General features: G+C 45.8%; 1 protein-coding gene across 2 annotated transcripts in view; it reads left to right on the top strand.

Moving 5' to 3' along the window:
* si:ch73-22o12.1 (nectin-2) overlaps positions 1 to 25350 on the top strand; it is a 60004-nt gene that overhangs the window by 21439 nt on the left and 13215 nt on the right. Inside the window, exons 2-7 of one of the 2 annotated variants that reach the window (XM_057046012.1) lie at positions 728 to 834; positions 1607 to 1856; positions 2776 to 3069; positions 3262 to 3379; positions 3524 to 3672; positions 9609 to 14227. In XM_057046012.1, the coding sequence (XP_056901992.1) occupies positions 728 to 834; positions 1607 to 1856; positions 2776 to 3069; positions 3262 to 3379; positions 3524 to 3672; positions 9609 to 10180 (1490 nt within the window). In that variant the 3' untranslated portion in view covers positions 10181 to 14227. Of the gene's footprint in view, positions 1 to 727; positions 835 to 1606; positions 1857 to 2775; positions 3070 to 3261; positions 3380 to 3523; positions 3673 to 9608; positions 14228 to 25350 lie in introns of those variants that run through there. The other variant, XM_057046013.1, reaches the window with a different exon arrangement.

Below are 25350 nucleotides of genomic sequence, written 5' to 3'. Positions count from 1 at the left end.
ATGGCTTTGGCTCAGCACAAACTGGTGGAACTAGTTCTGCAAGTAATTGTTTGTCTTTAGGGGAAGTTGAGTTTCAGTGGCGCTGATGTTCGTGTGGAGCCTTTTCATACACACACACACACACACACACACACACACACACACACACACACACACACACACACACACACACATTTGAGGTTGTGTATCCGCAGGTAATCCAGTCTTATTTAAAACGGGTGCCATCTTGCTGACATACACGAATGCACACTTACTCATACACGTAATTACATTTTCACAGAGACCTGGATTATGTGCACACACGCACGCACGCACACACACACATCATCGCTCCTGTTTTACTAGTTCTCACACCCACTGACACCACACACCATAAAAAACATTCCGTGTTTATTTTGACTTTGTGCTGTTACACAAGAATGTGTCAGCACAGAAAATGGCAGGCTGAGGAGAAGCACAACCCAGCTGTATGATTGATGACCCGTGTGGGGAAGAAACGTCTCTTTTTTAGGGCATTTCCTCTTTTCCCAGAATGCCTGGTGGCTTCGGTGCACTAATACCGTCCCCTGGTGTGTCATGTTTCAGCAGACATTTCTCCAATGTCTTCATTAATCATCGAGAGGCTTTATACCACCATTCTTCTGCTGCCTTCCAATGTTTCCTCTCCTTTGTTTAAATGGGAAGGAAATGACCTCATTTAATGTTTTTCTCTCTCTGTTCTCGGCAGCTTGGGGTCAGCGAGTGAAGGTAGAGCCAGAGGTGTTGTCATATCCTGGCCAGACGGTCAACCTGCGCTGTGCCTTCACTGATGCCACTGGGATCCAGCTCACAATGGTGAGAAACCTCTTCATTATCCAGTTCCCTCCGCTTGCATTGAAACTCTGATTACTTCTGTATGCAACGCACATCAACAATAAACTGAGTTTACGGCCTGAAATTCTAATAAAATGTCTGTAAAATTGTAGCTCACAGTGCTGGTTGGACTTTACCCGAGATTATTTCCACAATAGACGTCAATATTCTGCACATACAGGGATACTTGCAGCACTAAAGAGCTTCCCTGACCCTAACCCTGACCCTGACCCTAACCCTGACCCTAACCCTAACCCTGACCCCCCAGAACCACCTGTAAGCTCTAAATTTGGAGGAAAATCAGTTAACAACAGTAATTATGTGTAAATAAAATAAATGACACCTGTTGATGTGACGTTCTCAGTCTGCTAAACATTAATTGAAGAGTTACAAGAATCAGAGCACAGCAATAATCTAAGGTCAGTAATGGGTTTAGGATTAGTTATTAGTTACTTTTAACTAACAATGCTATTTTGCTGTAGGAGATCAAGTGGGGTAACATAAACCCTGTAAAATCCTGCTTGATTTGACTCCGTAGCAACGGAGCGAGCTCACTCCCTCCGCATCCATATTCAAATCTGCCCCACTTCTTTGATTACGACACTGTATAAACCCCCCCCAGGGAGGAAAAATTACTACAGTTGTGGATTACTTACACCATCTAGTGTTGCCAGTCACTGTTGTGATAAATCATTTCTGCAGATTTCCCGTCCAGGAAAATCCAAACTCCTAATCTGTGCCTTGTTCCTACCAGATCACATGGATCTATGAGCCCAAAGGAGGAGAACGGGAGAACATCGCTGTGTTTCACCCCAACTTCGAACCCAACTACCCCAATTCACCAGTGAAGGGCAGAGTCAGCTTCACGCCCAGCCCCCCAAACCTGAACAGTCCTTCCATCCAAATAACTGACGTTAGGATGAGTGATGAGGGCAAGTACATCTGCGAGTACGCTACATACCCCAGTGGCAACGAGCAGGGGATTACATACTTGGTCATGCTGGGTAAGTAACGACTGGCTCATTAATAATACCTGCACATTTAATTATCAAAGCTGCTATTAATACTAAAAACCTGGAGAGAACGTTTTTATTTAAAAGCACTTTAAATTTAAACTTTGAGCATTTACTCTAAAACAAGTTGCACACCGACACGGGTGTACAGGATCATTTTCTTTTTTGATGAGTATTTTAATTGCTCACCCCCCTGTCTGCCGCCTTGGTTCTAGCCAGCTCCCCAAAGGTGGCATCCAGGTTAAAAGCATATCCAGATGGGCTTAATTGCTGTTATAAGTGGTATTGTCAGATCAATTGTGTTCTTGTTAATGCATTGGAACCATTGGCCTAACCTTGGCCCGGCACCAATGGGCCTCTCTGTTCTGGCTGGGATGCATCATGGCTTTGTGCCTCCCCCCAGGCTCTATATTGATCTTGCTGCTTGTCATGCCTGCTGTCAGCTCTCGCTCCCACTGCTTTCTTCTGATCCCACTCTTGTATCAGAATGTGCAGTTGAAGAGGTTTGAGTGCTGAGCTGGAGGGGCATTAGGATGACAGAAATCATCCTTTCTTTTCGTGTCTAGAAGTGGAATCTACTGTCAGAAGAAGGTGGACAAGTAATTGTGAATGAAATGGGGGGAATTAAAGGAGATTTAGAGTTCTGGTATTTGTCTCAGTGACTATAACTCTTTACCAGTGTTGGTCCAGGGAGATAAAGAAGGGGGGAGATAAGGTTGGCAGAATGTCTCAAGACTGCCATTACGCGTTTGATTCACTGCCTGGGACGGTGACGTTAAGTTGTTTATCACTAATGGTTCACATTGTCTCTTCCCTCAGCTGCATTATTTCTACTTGATCTAGTTTTGTATCATTTAATCTCCTTTCTGCCTCTTTCTCTTCATCTCCCATCCACACTTCCATCCTCCAGCTAAGCCTCAGAATTCAGCCTCCACTGTGACGGTGGAAGCTGGAACCAGCCCGGTTGTTGTGGCGCGTTGCGATTCTGTCAACGGTCGCCCTGCTTCTCAGGTCAAATGGGTGACCACAGCGAACGGCAACGACACCACGGTGTCCAAGATTAGTGCCGACAACACTGTGACCGTTAACAGCGAGTACCGCATGATCCCCAAACCAGAGGACAACGGGAAAGACATCAGCTGTGTAGTGGCACACCGGACCCTGGACAAACCGGAAAGCTTTCCACTGAAGCTTGCAGTTCAGTGTAAGTAAACACACACACACACACACACACACACACACAACACACACACACACACACACACACACACACCACACACACACACACACACACACACACACTAGTACTCAACCAAGTATTTCCTAGCCGTTAACACTCTTAATGTGTTTTGGTGGTTATTTTATTCATCGCTATTTTTGTCTGCCGTTCTGACAGATGCCCCCCGGGTGACAATAGTAGGTTATGACAACAATTGGTACTTGGGTCGTACAAACGTGGTGCTGACCTGCCAGGCTACTGCGAATCCCGTCCCGCTCTCTGTCGACTGGAAGACGTGAGTACTGGCGTAGCCACCATCCTCACTCATTAGATTTGTTTTCTTCCTGTGGATGGTGTAAATAAGTGCGCTTTAATTGGAACTTTCCCTAAATGACGACTGCTACGTGGGATTTAATCCTTTTGTTTGGGGTCCTTGCAGTATGTCCGGAGAGCTGCCTGACACGGTGGTGATCACAGGAAATGAGCTGAAGGTCCTGAAGGTGGACGAAGCTGTCAACACCACATTTGTCTGTGAGGTCCGGAATCGCATCGGAATCAGCAAGGACCAGGTCACAGTTCTCGTCAGAGGTGAGTTGTAGGTGCCACTTACACGGCCAACATGTTTAAGATATGCATCTTTATTAAAGAAGTGCTACAAGTAAATAAAGTGATAAATGAATAAATATTAGGTTCAACACATGTGGCCGAGGCTTTTTAATAGATGTAAACGAATCTGTGAAAGAGCAATCGTTTCAGGGGTAAAATGAAAAGCATACTTGGGCTCAAATGGGCTCATTTATCATCTGAAGTTTTCCCTGGCCTGTTTATGAAAACATCTAGATCATCTGAACCGATGAACTGAAACCCAGATCCCTTCTATCACACATGCTGCACATTTCCTGGTGTGGGGCTATGCTTGCATAACTCCCGAGGGACGCACTTTGTCTTCACTTACATGTTTCTGCAACATTTACACATCCTTTACTAAGAACTGGTGTGTAGTGCAGGGCTAGTGGGGGGTCCAGCTGCTCTGTCCATAATGTGTGTGGCTTTTTCAGATCACCAGTGTGTGTGAGTGTGTGTGTGTGTGTGTGTGTGTGTGTGTGTGTGTGTGTGTGTGTGTGTGTGTGCATACATCTGCATGGTCTCGCCTTTCATTTCTTAACTTTTTATCCCTGTCTGTGGCCTCCTTTATAGAACTTTTAAAACATTTTCTCTCTTCTATTTGCATAGACTCAGTTACAGTTCTTAACGTGATTTGTGCGTGTGTCCCACCCAAGGGTGTCGAAAGGTGTCTAAAGGTGTTCCACATCCCGTAACAACAGCACAGCTCGCAGAACCTATAGTGATATTTCACTTTGTAATTGTAAGAAATGTATTAAAAGCAGGTAACAGTCCTCTCCACTCTTTAAAAATTGAATAGAAAAATGACCCAATCTATCTCATTACGTTGCCCATATGGGTGAAACCAAAGTAAATAAAAACACCAGTCGATGCATTCAAAATAATGATTTCATCTGAGGAGAATGATGCCTTTGAATTGCAGTGATGTTGTTGACTTTTGAAGTGGTACTTGGTGATTGTTCTTGTTTTTAATAATTAATATTGTGGTGCATTATGTATAAAGAATTTATGTGCTACACAGATCCTTTTGCAGCCACCCTGAAACATCACTTACAGCAGCTGACCGCAGAAGCACCAGTACCATACTGTAACATTATAATATTCCTATTCAGTCGATAACTCCTGAGTGTCTGTCAGAGCCGTTAAAGTCACGGTAACTTATTAGCCAACAAATGTGAATGACGCCGTGCTTAAAGGTCCTTGCAAACTATATAGTTTCTAATTAAGCTTATCTTGTTTATTGTGGAATACATAACCTTGTGCTTATAGTTGCCAGTACTTTAAGTTCTGATATATGGAGACGACACTTCTGTCTTTTTTACCCGTATATTTCTACGAACAATGCCTGAGCCTATGCTAGCACCTGAATGGAAGAAAGAGTGGTTTGTGCACAGAAGAATTAGATGAGCACTTGCATCGAGAAGGTCATGTCCTTTTATTGGTTCTAAGGAGGTAGAAGCATAATGAGCCAGACGTGATGACATGCAAAACCTTTGCAGTCATGTATGAAGCTAAAATTGAGAATAATGTTCAAGGAATTGGAGAAAAAGGTCCATCTTAACCAAGTTTTAACTGCATCTCTTACTCTTCAAGACTCATTCCTGCATTTTACCTCATACAAAATAGATTCCCTGCACTCTAAGATATGCCTGCACTTTACTGAAGTAATTTCTGCTGATGTGTGTAAACCTTCAACGACTTTATGCCCTCGTTTTTGTCCTTTTTTCCTTGTGTTTTTGCTCTGGGGCAATTGACTAATACTGTGTAGTATTCAGAAGGCCTGCTGCTGGACTATCACCACTCCTGCCTGCTGTGTGATACATGCAATGAAGATACAAGCACAGAGAGGGAGAGCACAGGCATCAGCATAGATTGGCGCCAGTAGAAGCTCTTGAGTAAGAGTGGGAGAGAGAACACGCAAGAGGGATTGAGAGACGGAGGGAAAGTGAATGCTGACGGCATTTAAAACTCCCAAGAGAATCTTGTGCCACTGTTTTTCTATCCGCACTGCTACTGGCCTCCACTATCTCTCACCATAGCGTGTACTGTATGCCTGCCTCTCTCCAAGCCTCTCAGAGCGGATCAGTCACCCTTTGCTGCTTCAGCTCCTGGCTGCTTCTCTTCTTATTACCCTCCCCTTCCCTTTCTAACTCTTTTATCCTACATTTCCTTTCCCAGTCGTCATCCCACTTTGCCTTTAATTCCCCCCCCCCCCCATCCACGTTGTTTTGGATTGCTTTTATGTTAACTTTCCCAGTATCCTTGTTCCATCATTGCTCTCCTTATGCCACAAGCAACTCCTTCCTACTCCTGTCTTACTCACCAGGAGAGGGGGAGTAGGGTAAGATGTGAGCTAAATTTGTTGGCAGTCATGAGGTGACTGAGGCAAACAGCTTGTTTTAGAGCATTGCTGCAGATTGTTGACAAGGACAGAATGAGTTGGTAATGGTTACGGTGAAATGAGAGCTGTGAAATGACTTTAGTCGGTGATGTGGTGCCGACCTGTAGAGGCTGATGTGAACGCGTGCTGAAAAAACGGGGCTAAGAGGGCCTGACAGGCGTGAAATGGCCAGCACCTGCCGTATAAAAGGTCTTTCCACTTCTCTCTTCACCACAGTTGCATGATGCACACACAAATATACATGCAGAGTGCGTCCTGTCCCATGCTCCCACACCAGCTGAGGGATGGATGTTCATGTTCTCCGATCCTTGATCTAGTTTTTACTTGCTAAAACAGCGCCCCTTTTGCTTCCCAACATCACCATTTCTCTCGCTGAAATTAGTTTAGCCATCGCATCTACTTCGCTCCCTGTTAGCATTTGCTCTCTACTCATTCTACTCATTTCCCTCAGGTTGTCTTGTCAACCTCCACCAGTCTGGCGCTGCTCTCCCTGCTGGAGGAGAAGACTCCAACCCTCAGCCGCTTGTGCTCCCTCACAATTCTAACCAATAAATACCACAAATTTTCATTCTAACCAATAAATACCACAAATTTTCATTAATTACAGCTTAGTACTATCCCTCTATCACACACACACACACACACACACACACACACACACACACACACACACCACACACACACACACACACACACTGTGTTTCTGCCCAATCTGAACAAACAGTCACAAATTAAATTCCCCCAATTTCCTTAATTCTCTCTAAACTTCAGACTCATTCAAGGGGACACTTCAAGGGCAAGGGGCTTAGCCCTTCTCATCTCTTGGTCTTGGTGCCGTGTATTAGTGCATGTGTGTGTGTGCATGTGCGTACATTGACCTACTGTATCTGTCTGTCAGTGTGTGTCTCCGGTCATGCGAGAACAGCCAGAGAACAGGTCCAATGGAGCCAAATCTCCCTCCACCCTGCAACCGGCCCCCTGCACAAGCTTCATTAACATGCACGCACGCACCAACACTCACACAAGCAGAGATCTCTGTTCAATAAGTCAACATGCTGACAGAGTGTAGTACTTAGCTATGCTCTAGGTGCAGCCCTGTCCAGCATCACTTCACTAATGACCATAAATGTGTGTGCATGTGTGCAGGAAACTGCATGTTTTTTGTCCGCAGCAGAATTACTTATGCTCCATCTCTCTCATTACTCAGTCATTCTGAGCTTCTGGTCAGACGAGCTGAAACCTGATAAAATCATGCTGTTTTCGGCTTCCGCGGCGTAGTCGGCCTGTTACCGTGCTCACACTTGTTATTCATTTTGTTCTTGTCCACGCACTAAACATATCGCAACCCTCCGTGCCTACTTAAGAAGCCTTTATTAGTTCTCGTGGGGTTTGTTTCTCATTTTTTACTTGGAGATTTTCAGGATTTGTCACCATAACAGAAGAAAAGTTGGGTTCTAATCCACAACGATCTGGCAATGTGCACTTTTGAACATAATGACTTCAAATGGAATTCAGCCACATGTTTGAAATAATCATATGAATAGAATTTATGGAGAATGAGCATTGAGTAATTGTGAGTCTCTTTGATGCGGCTGCTGTTGGGGCAGAAAGTCTCGTTGTTTGGCCTGTGGAAGATTCCAGAGTCTCATGTGATAATGCATTTCTTGTGTTCTTGTTAGAAGTGGACAACAAGAGTTAGCTGTCACGAGTGTGTGTGTGTCTGTGTGTGTCTGTGCGCATCTATATACAAATGAAGAGCAGTGAACTTGAGAGGAAAATAGCAGACAGAAATACAAATGTTAATGGAAGGGACGGTACATGAGGAAAATACATTTAGAGGAGCTAAAAAGAATCCACCAAGCGGCCATGGTAGGAGAGAGTAATGCAAGAGAGGAGAGTTGAAAATGAAGAGCAAAGGTGTAGCAAGGACAGACGTTCTGGCACCAGACTCGTCCTGTCAGTTCTCTTTACATTTAATGCCTGCTGTCATGTTGGATTTCAGATGGAATTGACAATAAGAAGAGAGCAGATTCAATCCTTTCCAATTCAGGAAAGGATTTCAACACCCGAGTCGACTGTTAATCTGCTGCAGTAGCTGTTGAGACCGGACAGTTGGGACACAGGAGCACCACAGTGCTTTAGCCTCCTCAAGGCTTCGTGATCAGTCTCGCTGCTAAACCAAATACAATTCTAACATTTCTTAGTTTTATTCTCAAACCTGTCCTCTTTAAAATTAAGGGATACTTTCAGAACCCGATACCAAATGTGGTCTGTTAGTTGAGGTGTGTACGCAGTTATGGAAAATAAGAATTAAAGAAGAAACGCCTAATAAACCACTTAAATATTACATCAGAAGAACGAGAGAACCAAATAAGCGAAAGAATGAAATCTGTTTACAGCTCTTAAAATGCTCCCCAGACGAGGAGGGAAAAGGTTTAGAGCTGATGACCACGTGGAGAAAGTAATCTGGAGATGGCGGGGGGTCGTCATGGGTTTAGAAACCAGTTGAGTTTTGACTTCATGGTTCCTGAAAGCCTCAAAGAGGTTTGAGAGGTTTTAGGGCGAGTAGCCAACCGCTCGCTATTATTGGCACTAAAACTTACACAATGTTTGTTATTGCCATGAAAAATGGAAGCAAAACAAGTTCAGACTTTAATCCTCGACTCCTTTTCTATATCTGCAAAAGCAGGCGTCTCATATTTCCTCTAAAATATCGTATTTAGAATCTCTATCACCTATAATATAATATCTCTGATTGTCCGGGGACTGTGTTGGGCAGCTCTCGCGGATGTCTTCAGAAAAGGCATCTAATATGTTTGAAGATGACCTTTATCTACGTACTGGATGTGTGTGAGGACAAAATGAGCTGAAAGCTTTTCGGAACGTCTTTAAACGCGTCTTTAAACGTGTCTTTGAACGCGTCTCCTGCGTCTCTGGTCCTTCAGCGAGCCTTCCTGTTGTGACGGTACTCTGTCAGTGGTCCACTCCATCTACTCTTCATCTAATTTCTGCCCTGCACTCCTCCATCCATCACCCTCCTCCTGCTCCTCTGCATGGCTGCTACCTGCTGTCAGAACGTGTGTGTGAGGCCCATATGGGACATGTCCTGTGATTTGTGGCAGACCTTGGACAGGCTCCTGCTACTGAAGGCCAACACAAGGAGGGCTAAACAGGGCTGTGATGTTCTGGTGACATAGCTGTGAGAATCGGGGCAGAAGCAGCTCTGAGGGAGAGGCCGAGATGTCAGAATAGGAAGATGATTAGCACTCACACTTGCAGACTCACAGTTAAATGTGACACCTCAGCACTCAGACGCTTCACAGATCAAACCGGCACCGCTGACATCATCCAACTCCTTCCATCTGTCTGTGTTCCTCTCTCCCTTCTTTCCACATTTTTTTCTGGCCATTAACTTCTCCTTTTTCTTTCCTGCTGTTTTCTTTTGTCTTTTCTGAACCTTTCCTGTCTCTCTCTTCCCTTCCTGTCCTCCCTCCTACAGAGCCCCCAGCGAACCCATCCAATGCCGGCGTGGTTGCAGGAGCTGTGATTGGCTCCCTGCTGGCCCTCCTTTTGGTGGCTGCTCTCATCGCTGTGCTTGTCACCCGTAGCCGCAGGCAACAGCAGGGCTACCGCGCCAACGACATGAAGACGCGCATATTTGGTGGAGGCAAGAAGGCCAGCAAGAATGGCACCAGTGGAGGCACAGGGAACATTGGGGGGGGCAACAACAATGGGCCCATCTACGTTTACAACGAGAGCTCTCCCCATCAGGCTCTGGGAGACAAAAACAACCACCACCAGCCACTCACCATGGGGGGTCGCCCTGAAGTCATCGCCACCACGCCCACCGCTCAAGATATCCTGCTCAGCAACGAACTGGACGATGCCGAAAGGAAGAAGTTTGATGAGCTGGAGGAGGAGGAGCGGTACGACCATTTCAGTGGAGGGGGGCCCATCCTTCAGCTTCGCCCGACGCATGACCAGGACGATATTGTTGGCGATTACTTGGATGATGATATGGAATCGCAGAAGGATGGCTCCGTCATCTCACGGACTGCTGTCTACGTATAGGAGGGAAGGAGGAGAACCTGGGCGAGGGAGGAATCTTCTAAAGCTCCTTTGGCTTCGAGGTCTGGTCCCCAAAATAGATCACCACTTATTTTAGGATTTTAAATATAATTTCACACATCCGTAATCATAGGTCAGCCCTGGAATGGACTAAAAGAGCAGGAATGTTTGGTAATGATCTGAAGAGGGGCATCACTTTTATTTTGTTCCTGAGAACAGAAACACAAATAAAGAAAACATGTCTGACTGTAACTGCTTTTAATGCTACTGGGAACCTGACAAAGACTTTTGAAAGACAGATTTAAAGAGAAACTATAGTGTGTAGAGTGGAAGAAGGATGATGTATCATGAGAAAATGGAGGCGACATGATTGCATGTTCATTACTCACCAAACATTTAGTGGAGGAAATCAAGAATTTACCAAGAAAACCCCCCTGATGGCGAGTTTCTGGTGGGTATTTAGTGAGTTATGGACAGAAATTGGGACAATTTGCAACCGTCACCTCAAAACCTCCCAATAGGAAAACAGAAGAATATATTTGCTACCCAGGAAGTTTCATTTCCTCTTTCTCTCAAAAGGGAAACAATAAAAATCTGCCAGCAACTGTTGACATTTTTGAGTGGCCAGGATCCGAAAAGAACGCTCGTTTATTAGAGACGCACTGAATGAACAAAGCAAATGTGCAGCTCTGCTTCTTCACCAGGCATTTACATGTCAGCGTTAGAGCTGCCTGGAGGTACGAGGCGGTGGAAAACGAGTGAGGTGCAGTCGATCTGACAGGGTGGAGGGATGTAGAGGGACCCAGAAACTCTAGAGAGGCACATCCCTTCTTTTATCTTCCCCTTCATCCCCATTTTTTCAGAGCCCTCCTGACAGGAGGAGCTTGATTGGTAATGAACCATGAAGACGCTCACATAGCCGGGACCAACAGATTGCCACCGCTTATCGTTTATGACGTGGCACCCCCCCCCCCCCCCTTCCCCACTTCTACATCATTCCTTGATGCTCCCTCTCTCTCTCTTCCTCCCTCCCTCCCAGCGTTTATGGGGAATGTATGATTTATGCGAGGCAGTGTGGAGGTCATGGCCACGGAGAGCAGCAGAGTCTTTTACTGCTCCTGATGTGTCAGACGCACCACTTACTCGACCCCCCCCGCCTGGTCCTGACAGACCAGCATTGACTCAACCTGAACTGGTCACTTTCTCTGTGTTGCTTGCCTCTAACCGCCTCCTCGCGTACTTTTCCAGGCTTAAATTTAAGCCACCTACCAAGTGTTGCTGTGTTATAGTAGTAGAGTAATAGATGAGTACCGTGTGCTAGAGTACTGTGTTGGTAGGTGTTGTTAGTAGTGACCTGATCAGGAGACGCTGTTGCCACGACGAGGCTCTGAGGAGCGGGATTGGCTGATAGTGAACGGCCCTTTTATGATGCACCTTAACGGCTGATTGTCTCCTGACCACTTATTTATCTGTCTAATGAGGCACCAGAGGCTTGTTGGGGCAGATATTACCTGTTAGGGGCAGATATTACCTGTGGCTACAGCACACTGTCGTCTCTGACACTCACTGTGTATCAGTTTTCATTCAGAATAATAGAAACTGATTGTGATGGACAATCTGAGGGAAAATACTGGTCGTTGTGTTAATCATGTTTGCTCTGGTGTACAACCAGATTCTGCTGTTTATTATTTAAGTCTGACATTTAAGCAAAATTAAAGTTACATAATGTTCACAAAACTAAATGTGTAATTCACAACAATCTAAATACAAATAAAAATAATGAGTCGCCAACATGAAGGTATCAATCGGAGCTTCATTTTGTTTTGAGCAGTGATGTTTGTTAGACGTGTTACTACGTTAACAGTGTGCCTTTATTACAGTTCATTAAGGTTAACAGCATTAATAGTGCAGATCTATACAGTTGTACTCTATGTAAACGTACTCCTGTAAGGTTCTGTGGAGATCTGTCTCCCAGGTCTGGAGGTCACGTGTGGGGCGAGCCACTGCCGAGGGTATAAATGGCTGATCATTATCTATATGTATCATCTTATAAGCACGACCTGTACGTCAGATACCTGCAATTAGTCCCCGTACTGATATGGGAGGCGCTCATTGCTTCTAATCTTTTAACCTTAGAGAGAGAGATGGAGAGAAGGAGGCTCAGGGGGGAGAGACGGAGACGGAGTGAATCCAATCCTGCACATCTCATGTTGGGAATGATTATTGTCTCATGGCCTTAGCAACACCAACATTAGATCTACTGGTTTTCCTCGTCATTCAAAGTAAAAATGTCAATGTGCTGCAGCAGAGATCTGTCAAAATAAGGGATAAACTTGTTGTTTGTAAATTTATTGTGAAGTATCTGTGTACTATATATATATGGAAGCATTTTTATTTTTTCTCTGCACATTTCTGATAATGTAAATATCAGATTGGTGGTGTCAGTGGTGAGAAGGCAAAGATATGCTGGTGGGCCAGTCCTGACCTCCACACGTCTGAGGGGTTCAGAATGTAATTTTTAATCTAATGAATACCTCAGCGGTTTGGTTGCTACAACATCCTGAAGTGAATGACCCGTTTACCTAAAGTCCAACTGTTGAACTTTACACTAAAAAAAGCCACTTCTCTAGTTTTGTGTTAGCAATATCTGCTTTGTCACATAATAAGCACACCTTTTTGCACAGGTGGCTTCTAATCCACAAACACCTCGCACAATGCTAAAAATACCCTCATTATTACCGGTAATCAGGTATAGTGGGACGACGCAAGCACGGCGCCACTTAGAGGTGTTGGCATCTAATTGTTGCACGGATTTGCTTCGCGACGCTTCTCTTTGGGGTTCCAACCCGACTGCTCCTGCAGGATTCTGGTAAACCAGTTTTTCCAGCGTGTTTCGAACCGGCACATATGATGCCTGAGCAGAAACACTCACCCACACACACGGATCCCAGCCAGTCTTGTTTTGCTCCCTCCCACAGCCGAACGGTGCAGAAGACGCCTCATACCTGACAACGCTGCCATCGCCCGACACACAAAACCACACACACACACACACACACACGCCCTTGCATAAGTGTTAAAACAAACAAAAACCCCACACAAACTCACACATGCGTCATCCTCCTGCTCGCCGGCTCAGTCACGATCCATCCGCGCCGTGTCCCGTTCCTGCAGAGAGGAATGCTGCACGTTCTGCTTCTCCAGATTTCCCATCATGATCGATAATCGAACCCAACGCACAACGCTGCGTTTTCGCCCATCGTGAGATAAACGTATGAAACGCAGCATTGTGCTTCTGTAGTGAAAATATGAAACCTGCCTTTTCGACCGCCCGTCCCAAACCAGCATCCCATCGTGTGTGTTTAGAGTTGCACCTTTTTTTGAGGTTGCCATGATCTCCTCGTCGCCAGGCACCCGAGGCCGCGGCTCAGCGGACATAAGAATTCTGCCGTCCTGGCCCGGGTTTGGTCCAAATTGTGATGGTCGGAATACCAAAGTTTTGGTTCCCATTTTTTTGTTGCTGCTTCTTCGGATTGAGCAGAGCCTTAACATCTCCCGCGTCACTCCCATAAAAGGAGCGAGGAAAAACGAAACAAGCGCTCCCCGTGTACAAAGTTTAAATATATAAATATGTAGCAGAGAAAAGGAATTACTAATTTATGGTGTCACGTTTGTGTGTTTCTCAGTGCCGGCAAGCATGAAGGAATTCTTTTTTCCTATTACAGTTTCCTCTTATTTTGCAGTGCTTCATCATTTATGGTTTCGAGTGCTTTCTTCTCCACTGCTGCGCTGCGTTTGCTGCCCAAATTGGCAAATGTGCTTCTATAAGAATGAACTGTACACACCACACAACGGATCCCTAGATGTGCTTTTTATTGGCTGCTCTGTGTAAATGGAAAAAAGACAACTATCCTTTTAATGTATTTTTTTTTTTAATTTTGCAATGATTTCTGATCTTGAGAAAACAAATATAGTTGTTGTCACCTATCTGTTGTGCATTTCTCTGCTTCTCGTATTTAGTTGCTATTAAAGCTCCCTTGATTTTCGAAAGGCGTGGGTCTGCTTCGTGTTCCGTCTCTGCCTCTCGTCCCCTGTGGCTCTTCATCACAGGTGGGATGATTGAATGGGACTTCCTGTCATTGATTCCTACTGATTAGATTTAAAGATTTATCCATGTGGATATGACGTAGCACCCCTCTCTTGTCACCCATCACTAACGCTCCACACACGGTTCGGGCTCCACTCTCATTTCCTGGTCTGTTTATCTTGTTTCAGTTTTTGATCGGTGTGTGTAAGCGGGTCAGGAGAGGCCACCAGGGGCTTAAAAAGGTCGAGAGTAGTGGCGTCGACCTGGGCCCTGCTTGAAACGGGCGGTCCTGGTCACCCGTCCAGTTTCTGAATGTGTATATTCAGACAACTGAAAATAAAGCATGCTGCTTATTATTTCAGGATTCTTGTATCCAGCAGGAGTTTTGTTCATGTGCTCGGAGAAAAGGAAGAGTGGGAATGTTGTGCTGCGACTTCCGTGGTTTTCCTGCTGAGCAGTTTGTGTTTTCAGTGGGGAATGTGCCGGCCCAGCTGAACCGCGGTCGATGCGGGGCCTCTCAAAGGCTGCATTGTTTGAGCTGTGGATAAAATAAACCAGTTTGCTCACATTGGAACAGAATCCCATGTAGCGGGGAGTCGGGGCGTGTCTGCGTGTTAATGCATGCCTTCGCCACCCCAGCCCCCTCCGTCCCCAGGAAAGGCGTGAAATCGCACGACTTGGGCCGTGTGTCTGTGGTATCCAGGTTCGTGTCACAGTTAGTTTTTGTTGCCGCCTTCTTCTGTCGATGCACAGCAATTTTCCCAGTCCAGCCCACCATCTGGCCTCTCTAATTGCTTTGGATCGAGGCTGGTGAGATAGGGAGCACTTGCACACGAGCACAGGCAGACGCGCGTGCACTTGGATGCAAATGTCTTCATCGCTTTGGTTTAAGCGCTACGAAACGGTGCGAGTTAATAACTCCTAAAGAATCTGACGGGAATCTGGCGCCACCACGTCTGTTAACTGTGGTGATGAGACAGTTTGTTGCCCTCGGGCAACTTGGCGGAGGCTAGCTGGTAGCGTCCTGGTTAGTGCCGAGCTGTGGAGGCGTGCATTAGTCAGAGTAACGGTTCCTCGGTCTCATGGTCCACTCAAGTAGATGCCCACATTTTTAGGCAGCCTGCGTGTCACATTAGTTAACAAAGTGTATGAAATCAAGAGTCCTCCCACATCAAAGACCCTCGTTTAGAATCATTTTTGGTTAAGTACCCAGCGTGGAAGAATAAATCAAAGAAAACAGTGTCCTAATGTAATTATATGTAGAATAGACCATCAGCCTGAGCATTTGTGTATTAGCATACGGTGCTCCTGTAAATACTGATGCGAGTGCCGTCGCAGCCTTTACCGTACGATAAAGTGGCGTCCCGAGTCACTCCCCATTTACCTGTTGGATGTGTTATAAGCACTCTGAGTTTGTTCAGTGCTAGAAGACCAAACTTTAATTGAAAGGACGTTTAAGAGCAAATAAATGGATAAACACTGAAAGGACAGATTAACCAGCAGCAGAGCACCGAGGTTAGAGCTGATTCCTCCATATTTTCATAGAGCAGCTTGATTTTCTCTGCTTAGCCTTGTAAATAATTAAATATCCAGCTGGCTCTCATAATAACCACATACAGTGTATGTTTAGATGTTTCTTTTCGGCTTTAATCACATTAATGTATAGATTATATAGCTCACTGCGATACGTTGGTGAAATCCAGGTGGATTTTCTCTGAAGGCGTCGACGCCGCTGTCGTGGTTACCGTTGCTAAGGCGATTGCCCAGTGATGGTTGGAGGGTTAGCGTTAGCTCCATTCGGTGTGACAGTCTGTCCTCACGCCCAGCCGCTACACGAGCGCTGCTTCCATCAGCACGTGCACGCGAACGCTCCCTCCCCAGGCGTGAGGATGATAAACAACGCCGGCTGTCTTCAACTTCAGCGCTGTTTTCTAAATCCTTGATATTTTTAATGCTATTTCACGCCGTAACATTTCCACCGCTTTATTGAAAATTCATTGTTTCAGCGGAGTCTTAAATTCAGTCTGGATGAGTTTGGAACAATTGTTGCACCACGTCGGCCTCTCGCGGAATAAATGAGTTTCTGATTGTTTCTCTATGGACACTAAATTCATTTTCCACCGGCAAATTGTGTCGCCGACTCTTTGGTAATACCTACGTACTGTGTTTTCAGAACGCTGCCTGGTCGCCCCTCACAATACACACAAGTATGAACTAATTACAGCATCAAGAAGTTAATATATAAAATAGTTCCTCCGGTTAAACATGCCGAGTCACCATCCGGCGTCACCGGGTCGCTCCGCTGTCGGAGGTTTGGGTTGGTGGTTGTTTTAAAGTTCCTGTACGAGTGCGTCACCACGTCACGTCGGGAGAAATCCGAGTGCTAAGGAAGCTCCCTTTAATCACAGGATATTGGGAATTGTATCACTCCTCTTCCTGAAGCGGTAAGTGATAACACCTGATCCTCTGGCTCTGGTCAGTTTTGTATAGATGTGAGTGTGCCCCCCCCCCCCCCACACACACACACACACATCCAGGCAGAAAGACGAAGGGAACTGGATGCTCCTGTTTCCCCTGGAGGGCTGTGGCATTTACTCGTCCTGTCCCGTGCTGACAGGGCTGAAGGTAACTGGGTGTTTAGAGGGAGGGGTTGGGTGGGTGGAGCCCGTCTCCGGGGGCAACACATGTTCGTCCCACTGCTGAGAGGACACAGAAGGGCAGCGTGAGAGCGACAGTGATGGTGTGACGGAGAATCGAGGCGTAATTCCTGAAGTCTTTTCCAAAGTTACATATAGGGAGTGATAGAAATGCAATAATGCTCCGGTGCATGACGGCAGAAACTGGGGGGGGATCAAATTTAGTCCCCAAAATGGGAGGAGGACGAGGCCGGAGCGCCGTTATTCCAGCTGTGTTGATTTAGCTTCAGGTTGCGTGTGTGTGTGTGTGTGTGTGTGTGTGTGTGTGTGTGTGTGTGTGTGTGTGTGTGTGTGTGTGTGTGTGTGTGTGTGTGTGTGTGTGTGTGTGGTGTGTGTGTGTGTGTGTGTGTGAGAAAGAGAGACGGTGATGTGGGGCAAGCAGTGTTTCACGTCCCCAGAGGATGGCTGACCTGCACACCTGCACAAACACTACACACACCACATGAACGTGTGTGTGTGTGCGTGTGTGTGTTGAATCAGGTCTTCACACTGTGACTTACCTGGAAATAATCCTGTTCTGAGAAATCCAAAAAATAAAGAACATTAAGATTATCTGACTCCATTATGACCACCAGAGATTGCAGGTGTGTGTGTGTGTGTGTGTGTGTGTGTGTGTGTGTGTGTGTGTGTGTGTGTGTGTGTGTGTGTGTGTGTGTGTGTGTGTGTGTGTGAAGAGATTTATATCAGGAAAAGAATAATTTGCTGCTGCTCCTAAGAATAGATTCTGTGACGGAAATGATTTTGATGCTATATGCAAGCGTGTGTGTGTGTGTGTGTGTGTGTGTACGCAGACGCACAAGCGCCTGTGTTATTTTGTGTATTTGCCCTGGAGTGTTTTGCAGATCAAATGCACTTGCTGTTAAATTCAGCGTCTCAACAGGCAGCTCTTACAAAGTACAGGCACGCACAGGCACGTGCACGCAGAGGCACGTGCACGTGTGCACAAGCTCAGTCACAAACGTACAGAACGGGAGATGAATATGTAGATATGAAGAAAGAAGCCTGCAAATATTTGGTCTGAGACTCGCTGTGGTCTCCTGGGGCCGCCGCGTCCACAGCCACTCATTGGTGATCGTGCTCGTGCACGTGCTCGTGCACGTGCTCGTTTGTGCGTGTAAGTGCTGTGCAGATGTTCGCCTGCTTGGCGAGACAAAAGATTTATGGAAATATGTTTTCGTTGCGTGTGGGAGTTCATCCCAAATGTTTGTTCTGGGCAAGAGTCTTTGCTGTTTTATTGTTTATTCATAAGAGGTTTGGAGCTGCCATTCAGGCTGAATGACATTGTAATTACACATTTATAATTAAACTGGTGGACGCAGCCAGTGAACTGTTGTTAGAGTGTGAATAGAACAAGTGTAATATTAGTTCATGTCCCATATAACACAATTAATCTGGAATAAAAAGTTAAAATATGATGAAATAGTAATACAAATCTGGCAGGTCCTGTTACTCCACCAATGAACCACATGTGTAATAAGCAGGAGCATCAGTGAATAACAGTGGTGGCTGTAATAAGCAGGAGCATCAGTTAATAACAGTGGTGGCTGTAATAAGCAGAGCATTAGTGAATAACAGTGATGGCTGTAATAAGCAGGAGCATCAGTTAATAACAGTGATGGCTGTAATAAGCAGGAGCATCAGTTAATAACAGTGGTGGCTGTAATAAGCAGGAGCATCAGTTAATAACAGTGATGGCTGTAATAAGCAGGAGCATTAGTGAATAACAGTGATGGCTGTAATAAGCAGGAGCATCATTAATAACAGTGGTGGCTGTAATAAGCAGGAGCATTAGTGAATAACAGCGGTGGCTGTAATAAGCAGGAGCATTAGTGAATAACAGTGGTGGCTGTAATAAGCAGGAGCATCAGTTAATAACAGTGGTGGCTGTAATAAGCAGGAGCATCAGTTAATAACAGTGGTGGCTGTAATAAGCAGGAGCATCAGTTAATAACAGTGGTGGCTGTAATAAGCAGGAGCATCAGTTAATAACAGTGGTGGCTGTAATAAGCAGGAGCATCAGTTAATAACAGTGGTGGCTGTAATAAGCAGGAGCATCAGTTAATAACAGTGGTGGCTGTAATAAGCAGGAGCATCAGTTAATAACAGTGGTGGCTGTAATAAGCAGGAGCATCAGTTAATAACAGTGGTGGCTGTAATAAGCAGGAGCATCAGTTAATAACAGTGGTGGCTGTAATAAGCAGGAGCATCAGTTAATAACAGTGGTGGCTGTAATAAGCAGGAGCATCAGTTAATAACAGTGGTGGCTGTAATAAGCAGGAGCATTAGTGAATAACAGTGGTGGCTGTAATAAGCAGGAGCATTAGTGAATAACAGTGGTGGCTGTAATAAGCAGAGCATTAGTGAATAACAGTGGTGGCTGTAATAAGCAGGAGCATCAGTTAATAACAGTGGTGGCTGTAATAAGCAGGAGCATCAGTGAATAACAGTGATGGCTGTAATAAGCAGGAGCATTAGTGAATAACAGTGTGGCTGTAATAAGCAGGAGCATTAGTGAATAACAGCGTGGCTGTAATAAGCAGGAGCATCAGTGAATAACAGTGATGGCTGTAATAAGCAGGAGCATCAGTTAATAACAGCGGTGGCTGTAATAAGCAGGAGCATTAGTGAATAACAGTGGTGGCTGTAATAAGCAGGAGCATCAGTGAATAACAGCGGTGGCTGTAATAAGCGGAGCATTAGTGAATAACAGTGGTGGCTGTAATAAGCAGGAGCATTAGTGAATAACAGTGGTGGCTGTAATAAGCAGGAGCATCAGTTATAACAGTGGTGGCTGTAATAAGCAGGAGCATCAGTTAATAACAGTGGTGGCTGTAATAAGCAGGAGCATTAGTGAATAACAGTGTGGCTGTAATAAGCAGGAGCATTAGTGAATAACAGTGGTGGCTGTAATAAGCAGGAGCATTAGTGAATAACAGTGGTGGCTGTAATAAGCAGGAGCATCAGTGAATAACAGTGGTGGCTGTAATAAGCAGGAGCATCAGTTAATAACAGTGGTGGCTGTAATAAGCAGAGCATCAGTTAATAACAGTGGTGGCTGTAATAAGCAGGAGCATCAGTGAATAACAGTGGTGGCTGTAATAAGCAGGAGCATCAGTTAATAACAGCTTTGCCGTTTCCTTTCTCATTTGTTTGTTGTTGAACACGTCACAATAGAAAGAAATAAGATTGATTGTGGCTTTGAAGTGCGGCGCCGCGCTGGAGTTTTTGGATTCGTGGGTCTGCTGCTCATACTTGATGGAGTTGACTGGGCTGGCGGCCTGTGTCGGCGATGTTCGATGCCCTGGCGTTGGCTCGTTGGCTCGTTGGCTCGTTGGCTCGTTGGCTCGTTGGCTCGTTGGCTCCAGCCTTCTCTGCTCTCTTTGTTTACCAAGAAATTACAGCAATAGTGAAGCGAAGACTGTCAAAAGTGAAGAGAATAGTTGTGCCTTGCTCTCCATCCAGAGGTCACTGAGCTCTGACACTCTGCTGCTGTGGAAGAAGATGCAACATGCAGCTGAAATGTGTCTGACCCCCCCCCCCCCCCATCCTCTAGACCAATCACTGCCCTCCAGCTGCTGAACCCAGAAGATCATTTTTGAAATACTGAAATACATTATTGAGTGAACGCATTAATTATTGCGTGTGCATGCGCCGCCCTGCTGCAGCTCTCCAGACTGGCTGCGTCTGCCAGAGTTTCACGTGCACGCACCTGCTGCACGCTCCCGTGTTTGACTTTATGCTCGGCTTGAACACCTTCTCCTCCTCCTCTGGGGTTAAACTGCATCATCCGTCAGTCGCTGCTGCCGCGTGGAAACGTTCTATTGTGTAAAGCGGGAGAGGAAGAGTTTAGAAAATTGGTCCATTCACTGTCCGTTTAAGCGCCAGCCCAGGGCAGAGGCGGAATAAAACAGGCACCAGCAGACAAAAGGTCTTATCTTGGAGGAGGAAATTAAATGTTATTCAAGTTTGGCTTTTGGCATCACGAGTGCTACGTGCACTGTTTCTAAACATGGCTCGGTTATTGCTCTCACAAATGTGGATGCCATATGATCTTTCGCCACCCTGGGTAATAAAGCTGGTTCCCACTGATATGCAGCCTTTAATCGGAGCAGCCTGACATCAACAAGTGGGCAGACGCTGTCGAATCAGGCTCTATTCACCGGCGGCAGGGGCTGGAAACACTTTGTTGTGTGCTAACTGGGATGTGGTCGTGCACAGAATCAATGCACCTCAGCATTCGTAGGACACGTGAACGCAACCTCCGGGTTTTTAATTTCTTTATGTTCCGGATCATTTCACCTATTGGACATTACTCTCTGCACCAAGCGTTGCTCCCAGGAGATGGAGGCAAGCACGGGAACGATGCAGCGCTCCGGTCCCTGCGTGGTGGTCGCTGCCGTTTATTTAGTTATTTATCTGTGTATGTCAGGTGCTGTCGAGGTAGCGCTCATGGCTCGTTTATCCTCTATAGGTTCACTCCATGCTGATGTATGGAAGCGCCGTACCTGCCCAGCAAACGCTGTCCCACTGCCCGTCTTAGAGCCGTGTTTGTCACGTAGTGTGTTAAAGGGCAGCATACAGTGTTTCCCCCCACACATTTATCCTATTAAAGGACCTTTCGCCTGCTGCCGTATTCTTAATGCCACTTTTACCCGCTGGGGGGGCTTCAGGGTTTACTCACACAATTGTAATTTGTTAACGTGAGAGCAGTGAAAGGGGACTGAGCCTGTGTGTGTGTGTGTGTGTGTGTGTGTGTGTGTGTGTGTGTGTGTGTGTGTGTGAGGTGTCTTAAACACAAACATTTGGGACCATTTGTGGTCGTGTTGCCTTCTGCTCTGCATTTAAATGCATTTATGCACCATTTCTGTTCGCGGTGACAAAACACATTGCTGTTATTGATAAATGACATCCATATTGCCTGGGGTGGCAATTCTGGAAAAATCTATACATTAAAGCACAAAGTTAAAGCAAAACAGATAAACAACGCTCACGGAGCTTCCACGTCATCATCCAACGCCGAGTTCTTTAAGCCGCAGTATAAACTGGCTCGATATCTTTTTAAATGGATGCGTCATTTTCAGCGTGATCGTGTGATGCATATGCAAATGAGCTTTGCATTATCCCCATATTCATCAGTGTGTGTGTTTTAGAGGGAGACTGGGTGACCCTGGGGGGGGAGGCAGCGTATTACTTGTCTTGGTGCAATGAGCCAGGCCTCGTATTAGGCAGGTTGAGCTTCGGGGGGAATTTTGGAACACTTGACCTGTTTCACTGAGTCATTTGTGTGGATGGAGAAGAGAGGGAACGAAGCGCTTGGGGGGGGGGGGGGGGGGCAGCACGAGTGGGTAGGGGTGATTGGAGGCATGAGTGACAATGAAAAGTGATTGCAAGAGAGGGAGAACAACAGCTGGAGGAGCCGCAGGGAGGGAAAATGAGATGACGGTGCCTTCATCTTTCCCCTTTTTTTTTTTTTTTTCTCACCGTTTTCTCAGCCTCCTTCAATCACTGACCCACTTCTCATTACTCACCCCCTCAAACTTGAAGGTCAAAAGAGCAAATGCGCAGGGTTGGTGTATCTGCGTGCGCGCGTGTGCCAGAGCCGTTGCTGCAGCTCCCCACAGATATTTCTGTTTTCTGCGGTGCAGCTGGTGGCTTCCTGCCTCTGAGAAAGATTTAAAGCTGTACATTTGCATCACTGGCACTCGTATTCTCTTTCTGTCTGCAGGTGTCTGCGCGAGTGTGCACATAGATGGGCGTGTGCACGTGTGTAGCTGGTGTTTCACTCCCTTTTTGTTGTAATGATGAGAGGAAAATGTCTCTTTAAATCATGCAGATCATTTAAGTTGATATTTTATTCTGTTTCCTCATTGTTGCAATGAGCCATTTTAAGTGATTCACTATGATCATTAATGTCTTCCAAAAGAGTTCTGAGTGGATCCAGGCAGCTTGGTCCCGGGCCTAAAGGTCCGTTCATTCTGCTGAAAAGTCCCAGAATCCTTTCTTCTGCTCAGGTGATGATACCGAGCAGGGAAGAGCTGCTTCTCTACCGTCGCCATGTTTGAAGAAAGCGTCCAGTTATTATCTATATATGCAGCTCAGGTCAGTCTACTCATCATGAGACTTAAAGTTTGTTGTAAAGTTAGGAGTTTAAACTTTTGTTCGGTGGTAGTTTGGGCTCTTTTGGTGATTTTACCACAGATGTGCAGGTAGGTGGCTGTAAACTGCTACTGTTTCATTAAAAACAGACACAACCGACCGTGCAGCCTTTCCTCTTGGTGTCGTTGCTGTTATTATTGGTACTATTACTATTATTAGTACTATTACTGTTATTAGTCTTATTATTAGTAGCAGTAATACGCTAACCGCTACATCCAGTTTCTCAGTTGGTGTTTTGCCCATGGGGGACGGTGGGTGTGATCAGAGTGTGAGGGCCAATCATGTGACTGCACAACGAGGTTGTCGTTTAAAATTCAGTTAATTGTTATTCACTATTTAATTTGTCATTTTATTGGCTGACAGTGGGAGGCAGTTTGACCCCCCCCCCTCCCCACAAACAAAGATCCTCATCAATGCTAGAAAAGATGGTTTCAGCAGATGGTGTGTGTGGGGGGGGCAACTCGTGTGATATTAGTTCACTTCATTATGCAAATGTGTGTAGGAGGAAAAGTAAACAGAGAAATGCACTTCTCTTCTCGTCTCTTCATAAAATTTGCCTTTATGGCGCTCCGTGTGCTCCCGCTCGTCGCCTCCGCCACCCCTTCCTTCCACTATTGCGTAAAGGGCTGTCATAACCATTCAGGGCTGGTGTGATGGCCGCCATGGCGACTGCTGGCTGCCGGCACATCCTCTGGTGACTTGGGGGCCTCCGTTAGTCGAAACAGAGCCTGGTGTTTGGTGACATTTAGCATTTTACTGCAAAAATTATGCATCTGTGTTGACATTCAGCCTTATGCATAAAATGCATGATGTATGTGGCACTTCCTGTAGGCACTGCAGCAGAGAAGTGGAGAGAGGAAGAAAAAACAAGCAGGGAAGGCAGGAAGCGTGGCACAGCTGAGGCTCGGCCACACGTGCACGCCCTCACATGCAAACCCTGCGTATGAAGATGCACCTCTGGAAATGGATGCTTGATAAATCCATTTGAAAATGGCTTTTTTGTATTTCTATTAGGTCCTGAGTCTTTAATTCCAGAGTCAAGATGCACTAAGACACACACACACACACACACACACACACACACACACACACACACACACACACACGTCCCCTTGAAAGACTTCTGTTTAGTCATTCTGTGCAGATTAATTCCGAAATGACACTTTTTATGATCTCCAATTTATGCCGGCGCTCCCCGGCCTCCCCTCACGTCTCCTCTTATCTCCTCTGCTTTGTGTCTCTGTCTTCCTCTACGTGTCTTCTCAGTACAACAATTGTTCTTTCCAGTTAAGAGCACCGAGTTGTCAGGTTTAAAAATAAGTGGTAGGAGACAAAAGGAGGGAGGGAATGACAGGATGTCAAGATAATAGACTTTAGTGCTGAATAACATTCCAGAGTGACGTGTCAAACCAAAGTGTGACTGTCCCATTGTGTATTCACTGAACGCATAATGAATGAAGGTCTCGGGCCAGTTTCATCCCAGAGGGTCAGGAGTATGCTATTCCATAGCTTGAGTATCTGTTTGTCAGCTCAGTGACCTGTTCATCCTCTAGACCTGTTTTATGAGCAGTTCAGCCAGCAGGACCGCGACCACGGCTCCGTTATCAGACTGTGAGTCAGACACCAAGCTGGCGAACCGGTTGTTCGGTCTGTCAGGTGAAATTGCCAACTTCCTGCCACGCAGCTCTTATACCTGTCACCTGGAGCAAGGGGGGCTGAGCAAAGGCTGTGTTTTGTTGTCAAAAGCTGAAAATGTTCGGAAAGTCAAAGTTCTTTCGCTCCTGCTGACTGGAGGCCGCAGGTCTACATATCGAAGCTTTGCTAGAATGTGGCGTGAGCTTCACACACCGCTTGGACGTAGCTGGAGAGTAGCTCAGGAACGTGTAAAGAACCTCGATACAAACGGAATTTTAAACACCGCGTTGCTTTTGTCTGTAGTTTAAAAGGGCAGTCCTGACTGCAGCACAAATTCATCTTCTAAAACATCTGTTTTTATTACTCGTTACAGCAAATATAAGGAGCAGTAAAGGTTAAGGTGACCTTGGTTGGACTAAAAGTCTTAAACTGTAATTTGTGCAATTTCAAATTGGAACAGAATTGACAGCCAACTTTGCATTCTGGAGATAAGCCATTAAAAAATCTAGTAAATCAGCTTTTCTGTCTGGAAGATGCTCGTGGATTTAGAGCGAAGATCACTTGATGCTTCACGGTCCCTTTACTTTGATCCTAATGTC

This window comes from Takifugu flavidus, chromosome 10, assembly GCF_003711565.1.
Source record: "Takifugu flavidus isolate HTHZ2018 chromosome 10, ASM371156v2, whole genome shotgun sequence".
Classification (NCBI taxonomy): domain Eukaryota; kingdom Metazoa; phylum Chordata; class Actinopteri; order Tetraodontiformes; family Tetraodontidae; genus Takifugu; species Takifugu flavidus.
Note: the sequence above shows the minus strand (reverse complement) of the source record. Positions and strands in the feature narration are given on the sequence as shown.